General features: G+C 51.9%; 5 protein-coding genes across 5 annotated transcripts; all 5 read right to left on the bottom strand.

Moving 5' to 3' along the window:
* Positions 1-3: 3 nt before the first annotated feature.
* On the bottom strand, positions 4-3314 carry N7443_005917 (uncharacterized protein; the record flags this gene model as incomplete). Its single annotated transcript, XM_056885973.1, has 2 exons — positions 4-2940; positions 2988-3314. The coding sequence occupies 2 exons, from the start codon at positions 3312-3314 to the stop codon at positions 4-6; spliced, it is 3264 nt and encodes a 1087-aa protein (XP_056741421.1).
* Positions 3315-3870: 556 nt separating this feature from the next.
* Positions 3871-5402, bottom strand: N7443_005916 (putative MFS transporter; the record flags this gene model as incomplete). The annotated part of the gene is made up of 2 exons (XM_056885972.1): positions 3871-5068; positions 5122-5402. 2 exons carry the CDS (start codon positions 5400-5402, stop codon positions 3871-3873), a joined length of 1479 nt encoding a protein of 492 aa, XP_056741420.1.
* Positions 5403-7403: 2001 nt separating this feature from the next.
* On the bottom strand, positions 7404-10674 carry spt5 (transcription elongation factor spt5; the record flags this gene model as incomplete). Its single annotated transcript, XM_056885971.1, has 4 exons — positions 7404-8772; positions 8824-10301; positions 10364-10516; positions 10579-10674. 4 exons carry the CDS (start codon positions 10672-10674, stop codon positions 7404-7406), a joined length of 3096 nt encoding a protein of 1031 aa, XP_056741419.1.
* A 1626-nt stretch (positions 10675-12300) lies between these two features.
* N7443_005914 (putative acyl-CoA dehydrogenase) lies at positions 12301-14111 on the bottom strand (the record flags this gene model as incomplete). Its single annotated transcript, XM_056885970.1, has 4 exons — positions 12301-13533; positions 13589-13863; positions 13916-13927; positions 13997-14111. The coding sequence occupies 4 exons, from the start codon at positions 14109-14111 to the stop codon at positions 12301-12303; spliced, it is 1635 nt and encodes a 544-aa protein (XP_056741418.1).
* A 671-nt stretch (positions 14112-14782) lies between these two features.
* N7443_005913 (proteasome regulatory particle base subunit RPN2) lies at positions 14783-18428 on the bottom strand (the record flags this gene model as incomplete). Its single annotated transcript, XM_056885969.1, has 5 exons — positions 14783-15091; positions 15146-17350; positions 17409-17932; positions 18004-18173; positions 18289-18428. The coding sequence occupies 5 exons, from the start codon at positions 18426-18428 to the stop codon at positions 14783-14785; spliced, it is 3348 nt and encodes a 1115-aa protein (XP_056741417.1).
* Between the last annotated feature and the right edge of the window lie 177 nt (positions 18429-18605).

The following is an 18605-nucleotide window of genomic DNA, read 5'->3' as shown; positions in this document are numbered from 1 at the left end:
AGTTTAAATATGTGTCCATCGTTCCATCCAAGCCTCAATGTATCTCTGAACCAATCCCTCCGTAACAGGATCTTTCACCAGGCCTAGCGACGGGCAATCTTGAACAGTCCGACTAGTTTCAAAAATAAGACCAGCACTTTCATCCGCAGTAATGGGACTCAGCCCATGATTCTCATATTTTGATCGCCAGAAGTCAATCAGCTTGATGCTTGGATTCTTCTCCGGATCCTGCTCACTATCCGCCAATCTCTTCAACCACTCCTGGGTTGAAACGATATCAAACTTGGGTAAAACTGAGCTCTTCTTCAAAGCTGGAAGCAAATCATTCTTCCAGCTAAATGTCTGGGGATTGACCAAATGATATATCAAGTCGGTATCGCGTTCAGCAACACCCATAGATATATCAGCGACCGCTCGAGCGCATTGGTCAACAGGCAACCAGCTAGGTCTCTCATTCAATTCTGGAAGTGCACCGGTTGTCAGGGCGCTTCGGAACATCAGTGCCACAGCCTCAGTCTCGTTCCATTGGGCGCTGATGGTATCACCACCCAGCTGTCCGATTCTCAGAACCCGGGTGTGCAGGCCAGTCTGGCGCATAGCGTTGCGGGTGACATGCTCAGTAACCAGCTTTGAACGGCCATAGCCCATGGTTTGGGCATGATCTAAATTATCAATTGCTGCTTCGGGGACAGACGCTGGCTTTGGAGTGTTGCTGGCTGTGCTCACACTTGAACAGAAAAAGAATCTTGCAGGGATGGGGAGTTTGGAGCGGAGACAAAAGTTCATCAGATTGTATGTTCCCCGAATATGTTGCTGCTCAAAGGATCGCACGCCGAGATTGAAGTTGACAGCCCAGGCACTGTGTATGATGCAAGTCAAAGATGTCAGGAGGTGCTCAAGAATATAGTTGTCTAATCCTAGATTGGACTGTGAAAGATCGCCAGGAATTGCGCGGAGTTTTGCAGCTTCGTTTTCTGTGAGACTGATGTTTCGATCAGACAGAGCTTTGGACAAGCGGGCACCTGCCACTGCTTGACCAGGCGCACGAACAAGAGCCCAGACTTCCGAGACTGAGGGTCGCTTGAGAATATCTGCAACGATGAAAGCTCCAAGATTTCCTGTTGCACCAGTGACGATGACCACCTCGGACTCGGGTTGTTTGGCGATAGTTGGATAATGTTGGGTAAAATGTGAGTATTTTGCAATCATCTCCTGCATGACGTGAATTTCATCTTCCTCCTCAGATTCCTCGCCAGTACGCAGCCGGTAAAGGTGATTTGCAAGGGCGCGAACGGTCCCCTTCTCAAAGACGATGTTCTGGGAGAGGTTTTCTGCATGGTCACCGAGATCCAGATCGCGGACGATGTACCTCCATATTTGCGTTGTCTGCAAGCTATCAACACCAGCCGAGAAGATGTCGGCATCAGCACCGGGTATTGTAACACCCAGATCAATGCCAAACTTCTGCAGTAGCCAGTCCTCCAGCTCTGACACGCTGAACACAAGGTCTCCTTTCTTCTGTCCACTGCCTTCAAATCCGGCATATGCTGCTTTGATATCTTCGTCAAATTGATGATAAACCTGAGCACGAATAAAGGTTCCCTTGTCCGTGCCTGGGTACTTCACATCAGCACCCTTGATGATAACGAGTTCCTTCGGGATTCGAGAGAAGGTCTCAGCACGGGCGTTGGCCGCTTCCACGGCTGGCCAAATCGCCTCCAAGAATTCCTCGTTGTTCAAATTAGGCGCTTTTCCTTCAGCTCGGAAGATCAACGCACCGGGGACAGTACGTTGGAATCCAAACACAACACACTCTCTCACAAGCTCCTCCTCTCTGACACGGCCTTCGATTGGGATGGGAAGCACTTTCTCGCCATTGACAAGTGTAATCCGGTCATCCAGTCGGCTGAGATACTTATAGTAATTACTCTTGTTTGGATCTAAATGGCGCGTGAACAAATCAGCGGTGCGGAAGCTATTCTCCGGGTTCTTTGCACTGAAAGGGGGCTTCGAGTTTGAAGGTCCTTTGCTCGGTAAACCATCCAACGCTACACATTCAAAGACCCCAGGTGAAATCTCATCCATCAGAGTAAGGTCTGCAACAGGACGGTGCAGCCGCATGTACTGCCACTCTGCATCGCCGGGTGGTCTGAATGAAGTCATAATCTGGCCGGTCTCGGTAGCGCCGTAGTTCGCAACGAGGTTGACACCCTGCACGACGAGTCGATCGCCAAGGTCATCGGGACAGCTAGATCCGCCATACAGAACGAGCTTAGGTTTTGCTAGCTCTTGTATACCGGCTGGTTTCTCTGCCAGTAACTTGATGACATATGGAACGGCACTGATTTGCTCGGGTTTGGCGACCTGCAACGCATCATACAGGTTTTGATATGTAACTGGAAGAGAATGGTTTCCCAGATACATTGTTGCACGGGTATAGAAAGCTCGACCGACTTCCATCAATGCATGAGAATGGAATAAAGGGCTAATGTTGAAAAGACGAAGTGCGAAGCTTTTCCGGAAGTTGGCGAGAGTTTGGAGATTTGATAAGAAGATCGGCTTGGGGAAACCTGTGCTTCCCGAAGAGTGCAAGATCCAAGCGATCTTCTTTCCCTCGCGAGCTGAGTCCACATTTGATCGCTGGAATGGAGGAGAGCTAGCGGGGCGATTGAACCAGTTCTCTCGTTGCAGCATTGGGAAGCTGATACAACCAGGTCGCTCGGTGCGGATATCGGTCACTGTTTGTTCAAACTGCTTGACGATGATGAGCTGGTTGCAGTCTGCCATATCCATCAGTCGGGCATAGGCTGGTGCTGTCAGCCGCGTGGACAGGAAAAGCACGGCATATCCGAGGCGGTTGAGGGCAAAGAATGTCAAGATGACTTCAAAGCTAGATCCTGCCAGAAGACCGACAACGGGCGCTTGCTCCAAACTTGGGTCCTATAACAGAGTTAGATTGCTTCAATCCCCAATCCATGTGCTCTTACAGCTGTCTGGAGGCCTTTCTGCATATAGTATCGAACAGTCACATCTGTATACCGATCAAGGTCACTAGCAGTGTGTTCTTCAAAGTCCGCCGCTCCGCGCACGGGATAGCAGATCAGCGGCCTTCGGGCGTCATCAGTCTCAGTAGCATGCGATTTCAGGAGACCATCAATAGTCATAAAGTTCTCGATTGCGGGGTATCCGGCGTGAAGAGTGCCCTTCAATAAACGCGCCGAGATGTCTGCAGCGGATAAAGACGGTAGTACTTCCACCGTGGTGGCTGTTTCGGTCATGGTAGCCATCTTCAAAGTTTGGACTTGTTCAGCCATGGCATTGGCGAAGAAGTAGCTTTATATTGCCTTATAATCATCTACCCCCACGATGTTCTTTCTCCCATGTTGATCTTCCCGAGCGTGTGGGTTTATCCGTTATCTGGGTTTCCGAGGTACTTTTCCGGGCCGGAAAAGCGGATTCTTGTTATCCACTATACACTGAACTTTTGCACATCGGATTTCCAAGATAGCATAATAGGCGGCGGAAAACATACGAAGTCACTTAGGATTAAAATCATATTAACCTCAAGCTCGCCTTAATATTTTAAGTAGTAGGAATTAGAGCGTTAGGATAAACGCGCAGTTGGATCGCATGCCATACTCTCGGCATCAGGGCTGATCTGTCAACCTGGGCACTCTATTGCCTGCAAATATCCTGTGGGGTTTGAACTCATTACGGTGACAGAACATGTATAGACATTGGATAAGTATATTTAGAAAGCACAATATGTACATAATTAAAGAAAATCTTCTGCATGCTCTATCTTTGTCTGCGGGGGGGTATAATGGGAAAGTATGCTAGAGTTCACTTTTCGTCCCTTCATCAAATCTCTCAATTCGGATCCTCTGGTGTGAGCCTTGACATCTTCCGCAGTCTTGGACCATACTTCATGAACAAAAATGGAATTGGCAGCAAGGCTGCAGCCACAGCTCCGATGATCGAAACTCCGGGACCAACCCCTAGAGCCCCGATCATCGGCTTGGCCGCCAGAGGAAGCCCAGCCGCCATAATGCTTCGCAAGAACGTGACCGCCGCTGTGGAACTGGCGGCATATATGCCGTAAACATCAATAAGAAAGTTGAGACACTGCTGAAAGATGCAATTAAAGCCGATACCGATGAATAATGCAGCCAGACAAGGCAGGATCCAGTGATGAGGTGGTTCTGCCGTCCACGCGAACCAGAATGCTCCCACGACAAAGAAGATCGCGCCAATAGCCATTGGTGGTAATCTTGCTTCAGGAACTGCTCTTCCGTTGGCTTCTTTTGCGATTCTGTTGTAACGGTACTGATTCCAAATGTTGAGCCCCACGGAGGAAATCACACCAATCAAGAGTGCCAGGAATGGTAGCGATGCAACGACGGGTTCCCAGCCACGGATATCTTCGAAGACGATGGGAAATACTTCCAAGGTAAGATACATGACACCATATACGAAAGAGGCGTATAGTGCAATGCAGGTGACGATGGCCTCGGTGCAGAGCATGACCAGCGGGCGAGATAGTTGTTTCGTCACAATCGAATGGACATCAAGTTTGATGTGCTCATGTGGGTGATAATAGCGCGGGTCATTTGTCTCTTTCCGCAGAGCTTCGGCCTTGTTCTTGAGAAGGACCAGGGGATACACCTCGGGGAGGAAGAAAAAGCCCAGGAGAAAGGTCACAAAGACCCAGATGGCCAAAATGTATCCGGTCCAGCGCCAGTTGAGATTCGAATTCGTCACAATTGCCGAGCCAATGACGGGTCCTAAAGATGGGCCACCATTCACTGCCACTGCGTACAAGCTGACTGCGACGCCTCGAGTTTCTCGACTCCACATGTCACCCAGGGCAGCTGTGACATTACTGATCGGTGCAGAGCCGAAGAACCCGCTGAAAAAGCGAGTGACATAGATGGAGGATGCGCTGGTACTTCTAGATGTACCAACGGCGAAGAGTGCCTGGCAGAAGACGGCGGGTAGAATGGAGACTCTTCGTCCCCAGATTTCGGAAATCGGAGCCCAGATAATCGGACCGCATACAAAGCCAAGTCTAGATCCATTAACAAGACCTCTTCAGGTTAGACGTCGAGTGAAACTACTCACAAATAGAGTGATACGTCTAAGACAGAGACTTCACTGCTAACGCCAACATATTTGGCGATGATACTATCGGCAGGAGTCATAATGCTAGAACCGAGACTGCCAGCCAGGGCGAGCATGCCCAGCTGGAAAGTCACCCACCATTTGTATCGGACAGGCCAATTTTGCGGGTTTAAAGGGTCATCACGATCCCATTTCACGATAAATGCTGGATCAAGCTCAATGTGCTCCTTTTCTTCCTCGCTCCGAGTCGGCACTTTGTCGGCTAACCGATTGCCGAGCATGCTGCTGAGAAATAAGACGCTCACAGGGGTTGACCCCGAAAATATCGAACGTTGCACTTTTCAAGTGAAAGTTTCTTGGTACTCGCCTCAGAAGAACATAAGTGAATGCACTTGAGTTTTTTTTCGCAAATTAGCCTGATAGTTGGTCTTGGCAAAATTCGCGCGATGGTACGGGGGCATGAGGAGTTTGCGTGTCGGGCCCCGAACTCGGAGTTAAAAGCTGGAGAATCTCAATTTAGCTCCACCATTTCACTTCGACCGATTTCCCGAGCAAGTGTCCGGTTGTTGCGGATTTGGGAAGTTCGGAGGTCCGAACATTCGATGGTCGAAACCAATGGTGAAAAATACCAGGGGAAAAGAATGCCCTTGCCCTTTTTTTCTCTATGCATTCAATAAATCTCAACCTTAAATCCATCTCAGGTCTTCATCAATCGGTGGAATCCTGCTATGGGCTTATTGTAAGAACTCTTCGATTCTTCTGGATTAAAATGGGATTCACCCTCATACTACAGATAGAGTTCGGGAATATGCATATGTGCGGACCAGATGGACAGCAGTTCGAAAGTCTACCTGGCAATCCATATTGCCAAGCGTTCACCCAGATAAAACCCGTCCTGATCACATGGAATCTATAACACATCATCTCACTAGTTATTTCTGCTCTCCCCTACCGTCCAAATCAGTGTGGGACTCTCGGCGTTCTTACGAAAAACAGCAGCCAGGGTTACAGCTTTCTACATTAAGTGGCTATGTGCAAACTAAAAGAAACAAGAAACCAAGAAATGAAAAAGAAAGAAAATATTTATATGTCGGAAACACGACTGAACAAGCCATATGGCTCCCCAAATAGACATCCTTGTCTTTTCGACAGCTTCAAGAAATTGAATTATCTGACTGGCCAAGTCGCTCAGAGCTAAGCGCTTTAAGCTTCCCTCTGCAAGGGTAGTCGCAGTTGCTCCTCTACACTGTCTCCACTTTATAAGCAATGACAGCAACTATAGTGGTGACAGAATCCGCAATCACGGGAAATAGCGGAAATTGTACTAGGTGAGATGCCTGGCCAGTCAAACCTATTGGAAGGCACCCCAAAATCTGCTGTCAGCACAAATTGGCCGGCAAAATATTTTCATTCGAGTTGTCCCTGGTCATTAAACGCGAGGCTTTAGGTCCATGGATTTCTCTATAAAACATACCTTTCTATATTATCCCACAAAAGCAATTGCTTACATTATTTCAGTAGATGGAGCGCGGCCTCGACGCCACCAAGTACCTCGACGGGATGTTCTCCTAGGTTCCCTGGGACAAGAAGCAGGACCGTGCGATTGCTGCCCGTGATCCCATTAGTATCTCCTCCTTCTACTTCTTTCTATAAAATACTCTATAAGGCTCGTCTCCCTCTTGGAAATATCTAGAAAACATTTCTTATCTTTCAGTGCTCTGTCAAGCGCGTAATGTTCCTCTTCGCAAGTCTATTCATTGAAGACATAAGAACAGCTTGCAAGCCTCGAGATTAGAGTTCTGGGAATTACTTTTTTTGGTCGCAAGATTTTTGGATGTGGCTACCGGTGGAAATTGAGGTACGGATGGATCTATGAGTATACTAACTGCCGAGAGATGACTCGGATCAAGAGGTGGAATCATGCGAGGGAGTTCTGAAGTCGTTAGAGATTAGTTAAGTATCAAAAGGGCCTCGCACGCACTCGAAACAATGAGATGCTGTAATCTATTTGCACATGGCCTCAAGCAGCAAGATCTGGCGTAACTCATTATTTTTGCTTGTTGACTCGCTGCATCAGAGCTACTACTTAAATTTTAGACTGGGAATCCATAGGGAAAGACAGGAAACTGTACTCAAATGAAGTATCATTTGCTAGTTCTGAAGAAATTACATCCGATCAAAGTAGAATACAAGTTCGAAGCCGACCACACCCCAAATCTAAAACCATATTGCATCGAGCTTTTGTGCGACGGGGTGATATAACATGCAAAAAAGTAAATTGTTTACGGGCTGGGAGTACCGTCGTCGTAACGCGGGCCGCCGTCATCATCCCCGTAGCCAGCACCAGGTGTAGCAGCCGCGCCGCCCATAGCTGGGGTAGGGGCGTCGTATGCAGCCGGTGTTGGGGCATCGTAGCCTCCTCGCTTCGGCATTCCGCCTGGAGTGGGTGCGTTGAAGGCTCCAGGTGTGGGGGCGCTGTCCGGCCAGGCGCCGGGGGTGGGTGCTGAGGCACCTGGTGTGGGGGCTGCGTAGGCGCCGGGGGTAGGGGCAGAATAGCCACCGCCGGGCGTGGGAGCGTCATCAAAGTCGCGCTGGTCGCGGCCGTTGGAAAGACCACCCCAGGCAGGCGTGCGGTTTCCGGTGTTTGCGCCGGCGCCAGCACCTCCCCAGGCGGGAGTGCGGGATCCGGAAGCAAATGCGTCGTAGCCAGAACCGGAGTCGTAGGGGGTGCGAGAGCCAGAGTTCCATGCTGGTGTGCGGTTGCCGATACCTCCGTACGCAGTGCGGTTTCCAGCTTCGTAGGGGTTGGATGTGCGGGATCCGTCGTTCTTCCAGGCCGGAGTGCGGGAGCCGCTCATGCCGCCCCACGCAGGAGTTCGAGAAGCAGCGGCACCACCCCAAGCCGGGGTTCTCGACGAATCGCCAGCGGCCATTGGGGTACGGCCACCCGACCAGCCAGGAGCACCTGAAGGAGCGCCAGACCCATAAGGAACACGCCCGCCTCCTGCTCCACCTCCACCACGCCCACGCCCACGTCCCCGTCCGGAATCCAATGTCTGTTTGGTAATCGGGTCCTTGGGTGTGAGAATATTCCGATCTATTTGAACGGGCTTATTGACTGTATAAAGCTCGACCTGGGCGTTCTTATCATCGGCATCACGGACAATACCAACCAGACCCTTGTAGCGGCCCTTGCGAACCGCAACGGTCTTTCCGATGAGTGTATCACGGCCACGGGAAGGCGGTGGCATCGCAGCACCACGGCCGCCTCCAGGTCCTTGCATGTTCAGGGCAGGGTTCAGCTTGGTCAGATCAGGACCAGTTGGGCGTCCACCTCGTGCGGACACGGTGACGACGTTTGTCGTTCGTACCACAGAAATGCCTGCATTCTCTGCTTGGGCTTTATTGTGCAGGAAAAGGTAGGAACGATGGATGTGGCGAATAGCTCCGGTTCTCTGCTCTCCATAGACCTCACGGACAGTGTCACCGTTTCGGATCTCTGCACCATTGCGGTCAGTCGCAACGGCATCACGACGGGGTGGAATCTTGTTGGCGATCTGGGTAGGAAGGATATTGCGGACAGAGCCATTCTGATCCACGACACGAAGAGACTCGCGGTCAACCTTGATGACACAAGCAACAGTAGCAGCGCTGGAGACAAGTTAGCAAACGCCTAGCTTTGAAATTTTCACAAGTACTTACTCGAGCTGGACAAGGTCATGGACATCGTAGATACCGAGTTGCCCATCGGCACCCATTTCGGCAGAAAGACGAAGGTCTTTACTAAAGACAGTAATTTCCTGCATGCTCATGTCGCTGAGAATAGTGACAGTGTCATCCTTGACCTGTACCACCATACCAAGTTCGTTCTGGTAACGGCTTCCTCCGATGACCTTAACGTGGTCACCCTCACGGAAGCGCTTGCGCAGAGTTCGGACAGGGGCATCAATTGTCTGGCCAGCCAGATCTCCCTCGGTAACTTGCAATGAAATAATGTCGCCGCGTGTTGAGACAGTGCGACCGATCAAGCCCTGCTGTTCACCTCGATAGACCTCGACAGGGTCACCGGGCTGATATGAGTCCTCGGCAGTCGAGTTCTTCAAAGTCTCGGCCAGCGAAGCCAGATCCAGGTTGGCAGTGCCATCTTCTCCTCCGCGGGCAAACATTGTAACTTCCTCCAGTCTCGGGTTGACATTCTTGGAGATCAAGTGCTGGACACGCATATCCTTGATAAGGAAGCCATCGATGTAAGTATCGTTCAGGTAGCTCCAAGACTTGCCGCCTAGACCAGATGTAGCCGAGAGGTATTTGGCGTGCTTCTTCTTTGCCTCGGATTCGTTGAACAGGCGCTGCGGAGGGCGAATGGCGTTTGTAGCACCACGCTTACGCTTGACGTCAGGTCCCATCAGAGCAGCAGCATCTTCGTTCATGCCGTAGTCGAGACGGGGAACAACGCGGACAGTAACATTCAGGCCGTTTGTCTCGACCTCCTCAATCTGTGCCAAATCGCCCTGGTAGCGGCCGCGCTTGATGCGAACCCATCCACCAGGCATCAGTTCCTCCGATTTCTGGACCCTGAGCAGATCAGGCATTTCCTTGACAGGAACCAGAGTCATCTTCTGGGAGGGGTAGTAGAAGTTGATACCCTCCAGACTTTCCGTAACATCAGCCTGTCTGCGTGCTTCACAGTAGAACCAACCCTGCATGAGATGTCCGCGCTCAAAAGCTGAAATGATGCGAATAGGGTTGCGAGACCCAGCCGGGCGCTCCTCAATGCGCTTCTGGATAGAGTAGACGACCTCGCGCTCCTTTCCAGGCTTGCAGCGAGCACCCCAAATACTGGGATCCTCTACACTGGGAAGAAGCAATCGCTTCGGAATCACGAGGGCATCTGTGGCTGCGGCGCGGTTTCGTCCGTAGCGCTCCTTCAGCAACTGCGCCTGCTTCTCTGCGTCCATTGTAGCATCGAGCTCACGTTGACGATCGAGCTGTCGGTGGCGGCGGTCATCTGTTTCGGCGCCGGCGGGCAGCTGATCGAAGTCGTCGGGGTGCATCTCTGTACCGAACTCGGCGAGTTCGTCCTCGTCGTCTTCGGCTTCATCTTCCTCCTCGTCGACACCAGCCTCTTCATCGATGAAGGGGTTGAGGGGACCGCGTCTACGCTTGCGGGGACGAGCCTCCTAGATAGCACATCATATTAACAAGGCTATTTCCGGGTCAGAGCCTCGGAGGGAGCACAAACCACGGCATCTTCATCCTCGTCCGCATCTTCGTCCTCATCTTCATCATCATCCTCGTCGTCATCAGCACCATCCTTGACGTCGTCTTCTTCCGCATCGCCTTGATCCTTCATATCGTCGGAGCCAGGGGCTTGGCGCCCTTGAGACTTGGCCGGCTGTTCATTGATGGTCCATCAGCTTCACCTTCAACTGACACTGCTCAGTGCTGGAGACTAACCTTGGAGTCCTCGCCCTCAGACTCATCAACGGGGGCGGGGTTGAACTCGTCATCCTCATCCTCCGAGCCAAAATCCTGGTTGAGAAAGTTGGACATCTTGAAGGGTAGCAAGTCGGAGTATCGCAGAAGGAAAGATCGCGCAGTTTCTTGTAAATGACTTGTAGATCGAGTCCAAGTCACTGGAAATATCTGAGAAACGGAAGGCAAGGTCAGCGACAGGGGTCGAGGATGCGTAAGCACAAGCAAGAAAGAATTGGAGATTTTGACGTACCGAAACCTTTCAACGAAGGCGCAAAGACCGCCAGCCGCGGAGGTGGCAATCCCGGTCGCTTGAAAGGAGTGAAAGGGTGAAGAGATTATCAAGGCACTGCACGCAGGGGAATGGGGGTATTTATACCCTGGGACGTCGTGTCAGTGAATCGGAAGATTGGAGAGGTCGGAGAGCTGGGGTTGCGATTCGCGGCGAAGTTGAAGGAGGCTGCGCACTTAGTCTCTACGGGCTGCCGGACCAATTGTTTACTTCACGCTGAGCCACTTTGCTCTCTCAATATTCTGAAGGCCAAACCTCAATCATTTTGTCATTTTGACTCCAGAAAATGAGATTATGCAATCTTCCGTCTTTGACATACGATTCTTTCTTTTTTCCTACCTCTATGTCAAACACCTACTTTGAATTTCAGACAGAGTTTAGTAACTATGCATCCCGAAGATACTTACCTATTTCTACTTAGATTATAATATCGCCGATCTTTTGCATATAATTCCGAGAATAAAGCAGCGGCTTAACAACGTCCAACCGCGCTTCCACACTGTTCCTGCGTGCGAATGGCGCGTTAAACGTTGTCCTCGACGTTGCTCCGCCCGTGCAATGAGTCCGACGCTCCGCGACCAAGCGTCAAACGACTAGACCATTGGGGTAATCGTCAGATTATCTGGTCGCCAAGGATAGCCAGAGTGCACAGTTGTGAATGAACTTACCTAAGGTTCGCAAAAGAGCAAACTTGGGTCGTTAGTCCTTGCAGAACACGCAAAAAGGAATCTGATAAGAATGGATATATTTCAACTATGCAATACCATTCATGTAGGGCCACATTCTTTTTAAGCTGTCTCCAGATATAGACAATGAAGCCCTCAACCATACAATCTTGAAACCTTGTATCCGCACTTTCGTCGCTTTACCCGATCACCGACTATAGCCATGGTTCGTGGTTCTATGCACATGTTGGAACATGTCAAAGGCCTTAAAACAAACTCCTGGAGGGCTAGAACTTGTTGGTCTTATATGGCTGTGTTTCGCTCGAGGTAAGCTTATGCTGCGACTTGAAACTGCTCGATGGCGACACTGCATGGAGGGAAGAAGCGTCTACCTTGCCGGTCAAGCCAAAAAGATGACACAAATGCGCCAGGTCCATTTTCATTCCTTTCCAGAAATGACTCGGGCTTCTATCAATCGTACAATTTTTTCGCGATATCTAACAAACTCGTATTCGTCAAGTAATTGAAATTAATAAAGTATCAAGCTCCATTTCAATTCTAAAAAAAGATTGCGAATATACAGTCAATGTTAATGTACAAAGACGAAGATGATAAAGAAATGGCGTCACACCGGACGGGATATCTAGCCAAAAGATCCTCAAGGAGGAGGTGAAAAGTCAATCCAAAAAAGAAAAGCAAAAGCAAACAGATACTCTAGAAAACCCAAGATGCAGAGTCCAGGGCCTCCTAGATCTTCATACCAAACATCCCATGCACGCGCAAACTCTGTCGCATACTAAGATCCAGCATGATCTCCTCACTGCCACCAGGGATAGCGTAAGCCCTCACATCCCGATACAGTCTCTCAACCTTGCCTCCTTGGCCACCGCGGCTATAACTCAGACCACCGAAGATCTGACTCGCCTCGCGAGCGCAGAATTCAAAGGTTTGCGTGGACTGAGCCTTCAAGCCGGCGATAGCACCGCCGAGCTTGAGCATGGCTTCGGTTTCTTCCATGCACTGGCACTGGAAGATGATGTTCTCGAGCCAGTTGTAGGTGGCTTCGATCTGACGGGCCATGTGGGCGAGTTTCATGCGGATGACGGGATGGTCGATGAGGCGCTTGCCGAATGTTTTGCGCTTGTGGGCGTATTTGATTGATTCTTCGTAGCAGACGCGGGCGAAACGGCAGCATTGAATGACGATGCCGATACGCTCGTGGTTGAAGTTTGTCATGATCACCTTGAAGCCGCCGTTCTCTTTCCCAATCAGGTTCTCGACGGGGACTTTGACGTCTTCGAAGGTGACGTAGGTTGTTCCACTGCTCAGAACACCCTGGCAATCCATGCGGCGGGTGCTGACGCCTTCTGAGCGCTCGATCAGAAGGACGCTGAGACCGTTCATGCCGTCGGGGCCTGTACGGACAGCAGTGGTGAAGTAATCGGCCCAGATACCGTTGGTGATCCACTTTTTCTCGCCGTTGACAATGTAGTGCTTGCCATCCTCGCTGAGCTTAGCCTCGCAGCCGAGGTTAGCAACGTCACTACCCGCATCGGGCTCAGTAATAGCCAGGCAAATACGCTTGTCGCCAGCCAGGATATCGGGGAGGATACGATCGACGAGCGCCTTCTTGCCAAACTTGACCAGAGGCGGGCAACCAATACCGTAACCACCGATCAAGTTCCAGACCAAACCACCGCTACCAGCGCGGGACAGCTCATCAGTGAGCAGCATCTCGTGGAATAGATCCCAGCGGTCCGGAGACACAGACTGCACCCGGAAGGGAGTGTGCTGCTCGGGGTACTTCACACCGAGCAGACCGGCCAAGTAGCCGCGCTCACCCATCTGCTTGTAGATATGCGGGGGTACCTCCTTGCCCTCATCCCATTCTGTAACGTAGGGATCGATCTCGGTCTCGACCCATTGGCGGACTTCCTCGCGGAGAGCAGCGTGGGTTTCGTTAAAGTAGGGCGAAGAGTACTATCACATGCAAACATTAGCACTTTCCCCATATTTTTCGAGCGACTGAACTTACACCTTGGTACCACGAGGGGTCGGCGAAGGGGATCAAGTCGCCATAGGGTTCCTGCGGCTCGGCAGTCGCCGGGGGCTTGAAATCGCCGGAGGCTTGCGGCTGAGGCGTGGACTCGGCCTTCTTAGGGGCCGGAGCAGGGGCCGGAGCGGGCTCGGCCTGCTTCTTGGTATCCAACGAGCCGATCTGCAGCTGGCCCTTGTACTTCTTCAAGATACCCTCATTGTGGTACTTCCAGAATTGCTTGGAGGCATCCTTTCCAGCAACGCGCTGGAGAACTGTGCGACGCGTTAGTATCGAGGGTGGTCGCGTGTTTGCGCCATGACGTACTTTTTTTCCCACCTGTGCGCCATCTCGTTAGCATGTGATTCTCCGGATGCTCGCGGACATATCAACCACACAATGACTTACCAGGGTGCTCATCTTGGAATTTGGAGACGTCGTAGACATCCTCGTCGATCACAATCCACAAGCTATCGCCTTTACCGTGCGATGCGACATCGTCCTTGCTAAAAGTCTTCGCCATGGTGTACGACTCCAAAGTAGGTGTTGAGTAAGGGATGAGAGATGTGAAAGACAATTTTCATAAGCAGGAGTAAATATATAGCAACCGCAAAGAAGCTACGCTCCAGAGAAAAGAAGGGATTTCGTGGGGAAAAATAAAAGAGATCAAACGTCCGGGGTAGATGGAGCACGCGCGATATAAAGGACGGGGACCGGACCCCGATTCAGTAATCGCCGTTGTCCCCGTGGTCATGGCCTCGGAGGATCCATCGTCACTCGTGCAACTGGAATTCCATTCAGCTGCGTCCCTCGGTCGCGGGTCGCATCGGTCTGTAATCGGTCATCCCCGAATGCCATGTACTTGATTGGCTCAATCTGCGTCATCGCCGGTGAGAAATGCCGAGGCGCCTTTTAAGCGGGCTTAGTCAGCAGCATGTGAAGGCGAAGAGGGAGTGTATGCGATTCGTTCAGGTTATAGCTGGGTTTGTTTTCATGTGCTTGTACTCTTACTGAGGTGGCGGGTGGCCTGATGGTCCGATGACCTTCTACTACGTATAGCTCATGGATGACTTAATAAATGCAGACAAATGCTTCATATCACAGGCGGCCGCTACCGCACTCCCAATATATCAGGCGTGAACCTGACTAGTCTAGTAATACATCCCAGCGTCAAAGGGTTATGTCCCCAACACTCTACTCATCCTCGCCCTCGGACTCGTATGTGAACTCGTCGGGCACCGGCGCGTCCTCTGCACCCTCCTCGTCCTCGTCAGCAGCGGTCAACACACCCGCTGCCGCCGCAGCTCCGGCCGGGGTTGAAGACAGCAGGGCACGAGCATCAGCCCGTTGAGGGGTCTGCAAAGCAGCAGTACCGATAGCAGCCTGAAGACGATCCTGAAGAGTTTCGGTAGGGGCAGGGGCCTCCTTGCTCGCCTTGAGTTCGATGGTCTCGCGAGGCTCCTCGGGCTGCTTGTCCAGAACGACGACGACACCACCAGTAGGCTGGAAAACTAGTCAGTAATGGTTTCACGGCATCAAAGTAACAGTCAAACGTACCCTTTTAACAGGCTCGTACCGTGGGTCGGGGAAGGTTAGGTACTTGAGCTGTGCGGGCAGTACCCGGGACATGTTGTCCAACTCGTAACCAACCTTCTCTCGCTCCACCTTCTTCTTCTGGGCCTCGCCAGCAGCCTTATCAGCGTCCTTGCTCTCCTCGTCATCCTTCTCGTCGGTCTCCATCTTCTCCGGTAGCTGCTCTGAGACCTTCGGCGTAGTGGGCGTCTGGTCAATGTCCATGCTCTCACGGCGGGCCTGCTTCTCACGACGCTGGGCGCGGCGCTTGGCCTGAGCGGTTGTAGAAAGCACGGCAGTCTTCACCTTCTCGGGAGCCTCCTCAGTCTTGACCTCCTGCATGGGAGGGTAGTCAAAGAGACTGGGGCGGGTGTTGCTGTGGAACTTGAACTCCGGGACCTCCAGCTTCTGGTCGACACCAATGACGGAAGTCGGGGTAAAGCTGAGGGACAGGAAATGGGTAAGAGGGAACCAGTACCAGTACTGACAGAAGACAGCAGCACCAACAATACCGGGCATGTTGAGGTTGCCGGTCTGTGTCTGTAGACTGATGGTGCAGTTGCGGCCACCAGCATCGATAATTCCGAGAGCCACAGCACAACCAAACTTGGCCATAGCATCCTCGTGGCGGTCACCGAGCATCTTCATCATGGCCTTGCGGAGGCTGGTGACACGGGGGTTCATGGCCTCGTTCTGCTGAACGAGAACCATGGCCAATGATATCAAAGCACCTTGACGAACGAAGTCTGTCGAGTCCTTGAGCATGGGCTCCAGGAGATCGATAGCCTCATCCAGCCCAGTGCCGGCACAAGAGATACCGAGAGCCATGGCGGCACCGTAGCGGACGTGAGGGTTGTAGGACTCTGAGAGCAACTCCACCATACGGGGAACACTCTGATGCTTGCGGAACAGAATGAAGCCCAAGCTCAGTACGGCAACACGGCGAACATCATCATTAACATCGCTGACGGCGACGTGGAGAAGTTTGCGAACGGCCTTGTTGCTGCTGCTACCACAGTAGGCCAGAGCGATTGTCATGATACCACCATAGCGGAGAGTCGGGTCAGGGTCACCGAGGAGACCATTGATCAGCTCATCGGCAGCCTCCTGGCGGCCGTACATGATCAAAGCCATACCCATAGCAAGACCACGGACGATCTTCTCGTGCTGAGTGTCATGGGCGTACTGGATCATGTCCTCCAAAGCCTTCATGTTACCGGTGCCTAGCATGACGAGACCCATCGCAAGACCGACAGCCTCACCGTTAAGAGCGGAGTCAGTGTAGAGCACATTGCGGAGATCCTCGTAGATGCCCTCATCGCCAGTGGCCATACCAGCAACACCAAGACCCAGAGCACCACCGTGTTGCACAACCTCCTCAGTGGCCTTCTTGAAGTGGTCGCGGATGAGATCAACAGCCATGCCACCGTGGTTGGCGAAAATCAAGCCGTAAGCATACAGAGATCCACCCTGGCTGTAAACGGAGCCCGAGCCACCAACCCCGGCAATTTGTTCCTTGGGCAGATAGGGCTGCAGGAGCTTCTGTCCCTGGCTGAGGTTGCCCCGGTGAATGACACCCAGAGCAGCAGTAGCGGTGAACTTAGACCAGTTCACAGCCTTGCCGAGCCACTCCAGGTTTTCACGGAAAAACCTGTCGTGTGTGGTTCCGGCGTGCATGAAAGCGTTGCACAGAGTGACGGCGGTGTGGAATATGGAATTGCGTGCCTCGAGGCTATCGCGCACCTTATTCAAAATCGCCATATCGACCTGATTGCTTCGGTAGAGGAACTCAAGGTTCAGTTGAATGGATTTAATACCATCAAGGATGGAAAGAATGTTCCTGAACGCGGCAGTCGACTCATCCTCGGGACGGTTCGAGCTTGATTGGTCCTCAAGCAACGCATCTGACTCCTTAGGCTCTTCTTGCTCGGTCTTGTCTATATCGCTCTCAGGTACGAGCTCGGAGATTTCCTCACGAACCTTCTGAAGGAATTCCTGGGTGCTGTTATCGTAAAGGTCGAAGGAAATCTGGTATGCAACGGCGAGGGATCGCGGATCGCCCTTCTCGACGAGTTGACGTAGAATGTTCGACGCCATTGAGTGTTCATTAAGGTAGACAACGCATTTGGCGATAGAGAAATAGTCGGGTGCGGGAATCTCGTTAAGAAGCTCGAGGATGAGCTTCAGGATCTTGAGAGGCAAAATTTATTAGCTTTTCACAGTAAAGGGAGATATCGGGTAGACAAACCTCGGTGCGGAAGCCTCGCTCCTGGACAATGCCCATGCAAATGTCCAAAACGTACTCCATGAGCTCCTCACTTCCGTGAGACTCACCCGACTGCTGCTTCTCGTCGGCGCTGGCGCGAAGAATGGCCAGACGGAGCACATCCAAGCTCTTCGCCTCAATCGCGATACCAATCACTTGACGGTAACGCTTTTGACGGAAGCACTCTTCAAACAGTCGCTCAATCACAGCCTGTAGTTGGCCCTGAACACCCCGCTTCAAGACAAGCGGAGTCTCGTTGTGCTGGACACTCTGGTCGTCACCGCCGGGGTGCGCAGCGTCGATGCCAGGAACCTCCTGTCGAGAGAGGAGTGACTTTGAAGGCAAGGCGGATTTGGAGAAGGGTGTGATGGGAGAGGTCAGGCTTGCTGATGTGCTGGTGGCGCCATCGCCGGATGCTGAGAAGGAGGTGTTCAGGTTGGCGGCCAGGTCACCAGCCGCAGGCTTCTGGGCGGCAGATAGCGAGATGAAGGTATCGACGCATTTCGCTACAATGAAGACAGGCCACGGTTAATCAACTTTCTACAAGACCTATTCGACGAGAATTTGCTCGACTTACCGATAATGGTCTCCTCGTACTCGCCACCGTTGTCAAGCTGGAACAGCTTGCCCGCGCCCAGGGCGAGGACCATGCTCTCGTTATATTCCTGCAGGTGATAATATACCTTTGAGGCAACTAAAGCTGCCAGACCGCGTTCCGGGAATGATTCATCTTCGTAAAGAGCCTCACTGGATGGATGTGATTAGCAGTGTCCAGTGAAACGGGGGTCCTCGGTAACAAGGATCGCGCCAGCAGTCGCCAACGACGCTTCCATCTGCCGTATCAATAAATTCAAGTACTCACATCTCGGGAACCGCGTTCACAACTTCTGTCCAAAGCAGGTCGATCTGGGAATCTAATGACTTCAAGGCAAAGACCTTGAGCTCGGGGTCGGGCTCTGAGAGGAAGCCGACAAGACCGGCGGCCGAAACAAGGCCGACCATATTTATTGATCGAGACGTCTGGCGTCGAAAGCGGTTGGATAAAGCTCAGACTCGAATGATGATGTTGTTATTGGGTGTCGAAGCAACGTCGACGGGAGGGAGCTTGGGGATCAACAGCGAGCGAGCCCCGTGGGAAAAACGACGTGGAAGGATTCAAAGTTCCCTAATAGGTCGATG

Source organism: Penicillium atrosanguineum (assembly GCF_028827265.1).
Source record: "Penicillium atrosanguineum strain IBT 20685 chromosome Unknown utg000004l_segment0_segment0, whole genome shotgun sequence".
Lineage (NCBI taxonomy): Eukaryota > Fungi > Ascomycota > Eurotiomycetes > Eurotiales > Aspergillaceae > Penicillium > Penicillium atrosanguineum.
This window is presented reverse-complemented; position numbering and strand designations above follow the sequence as displayed.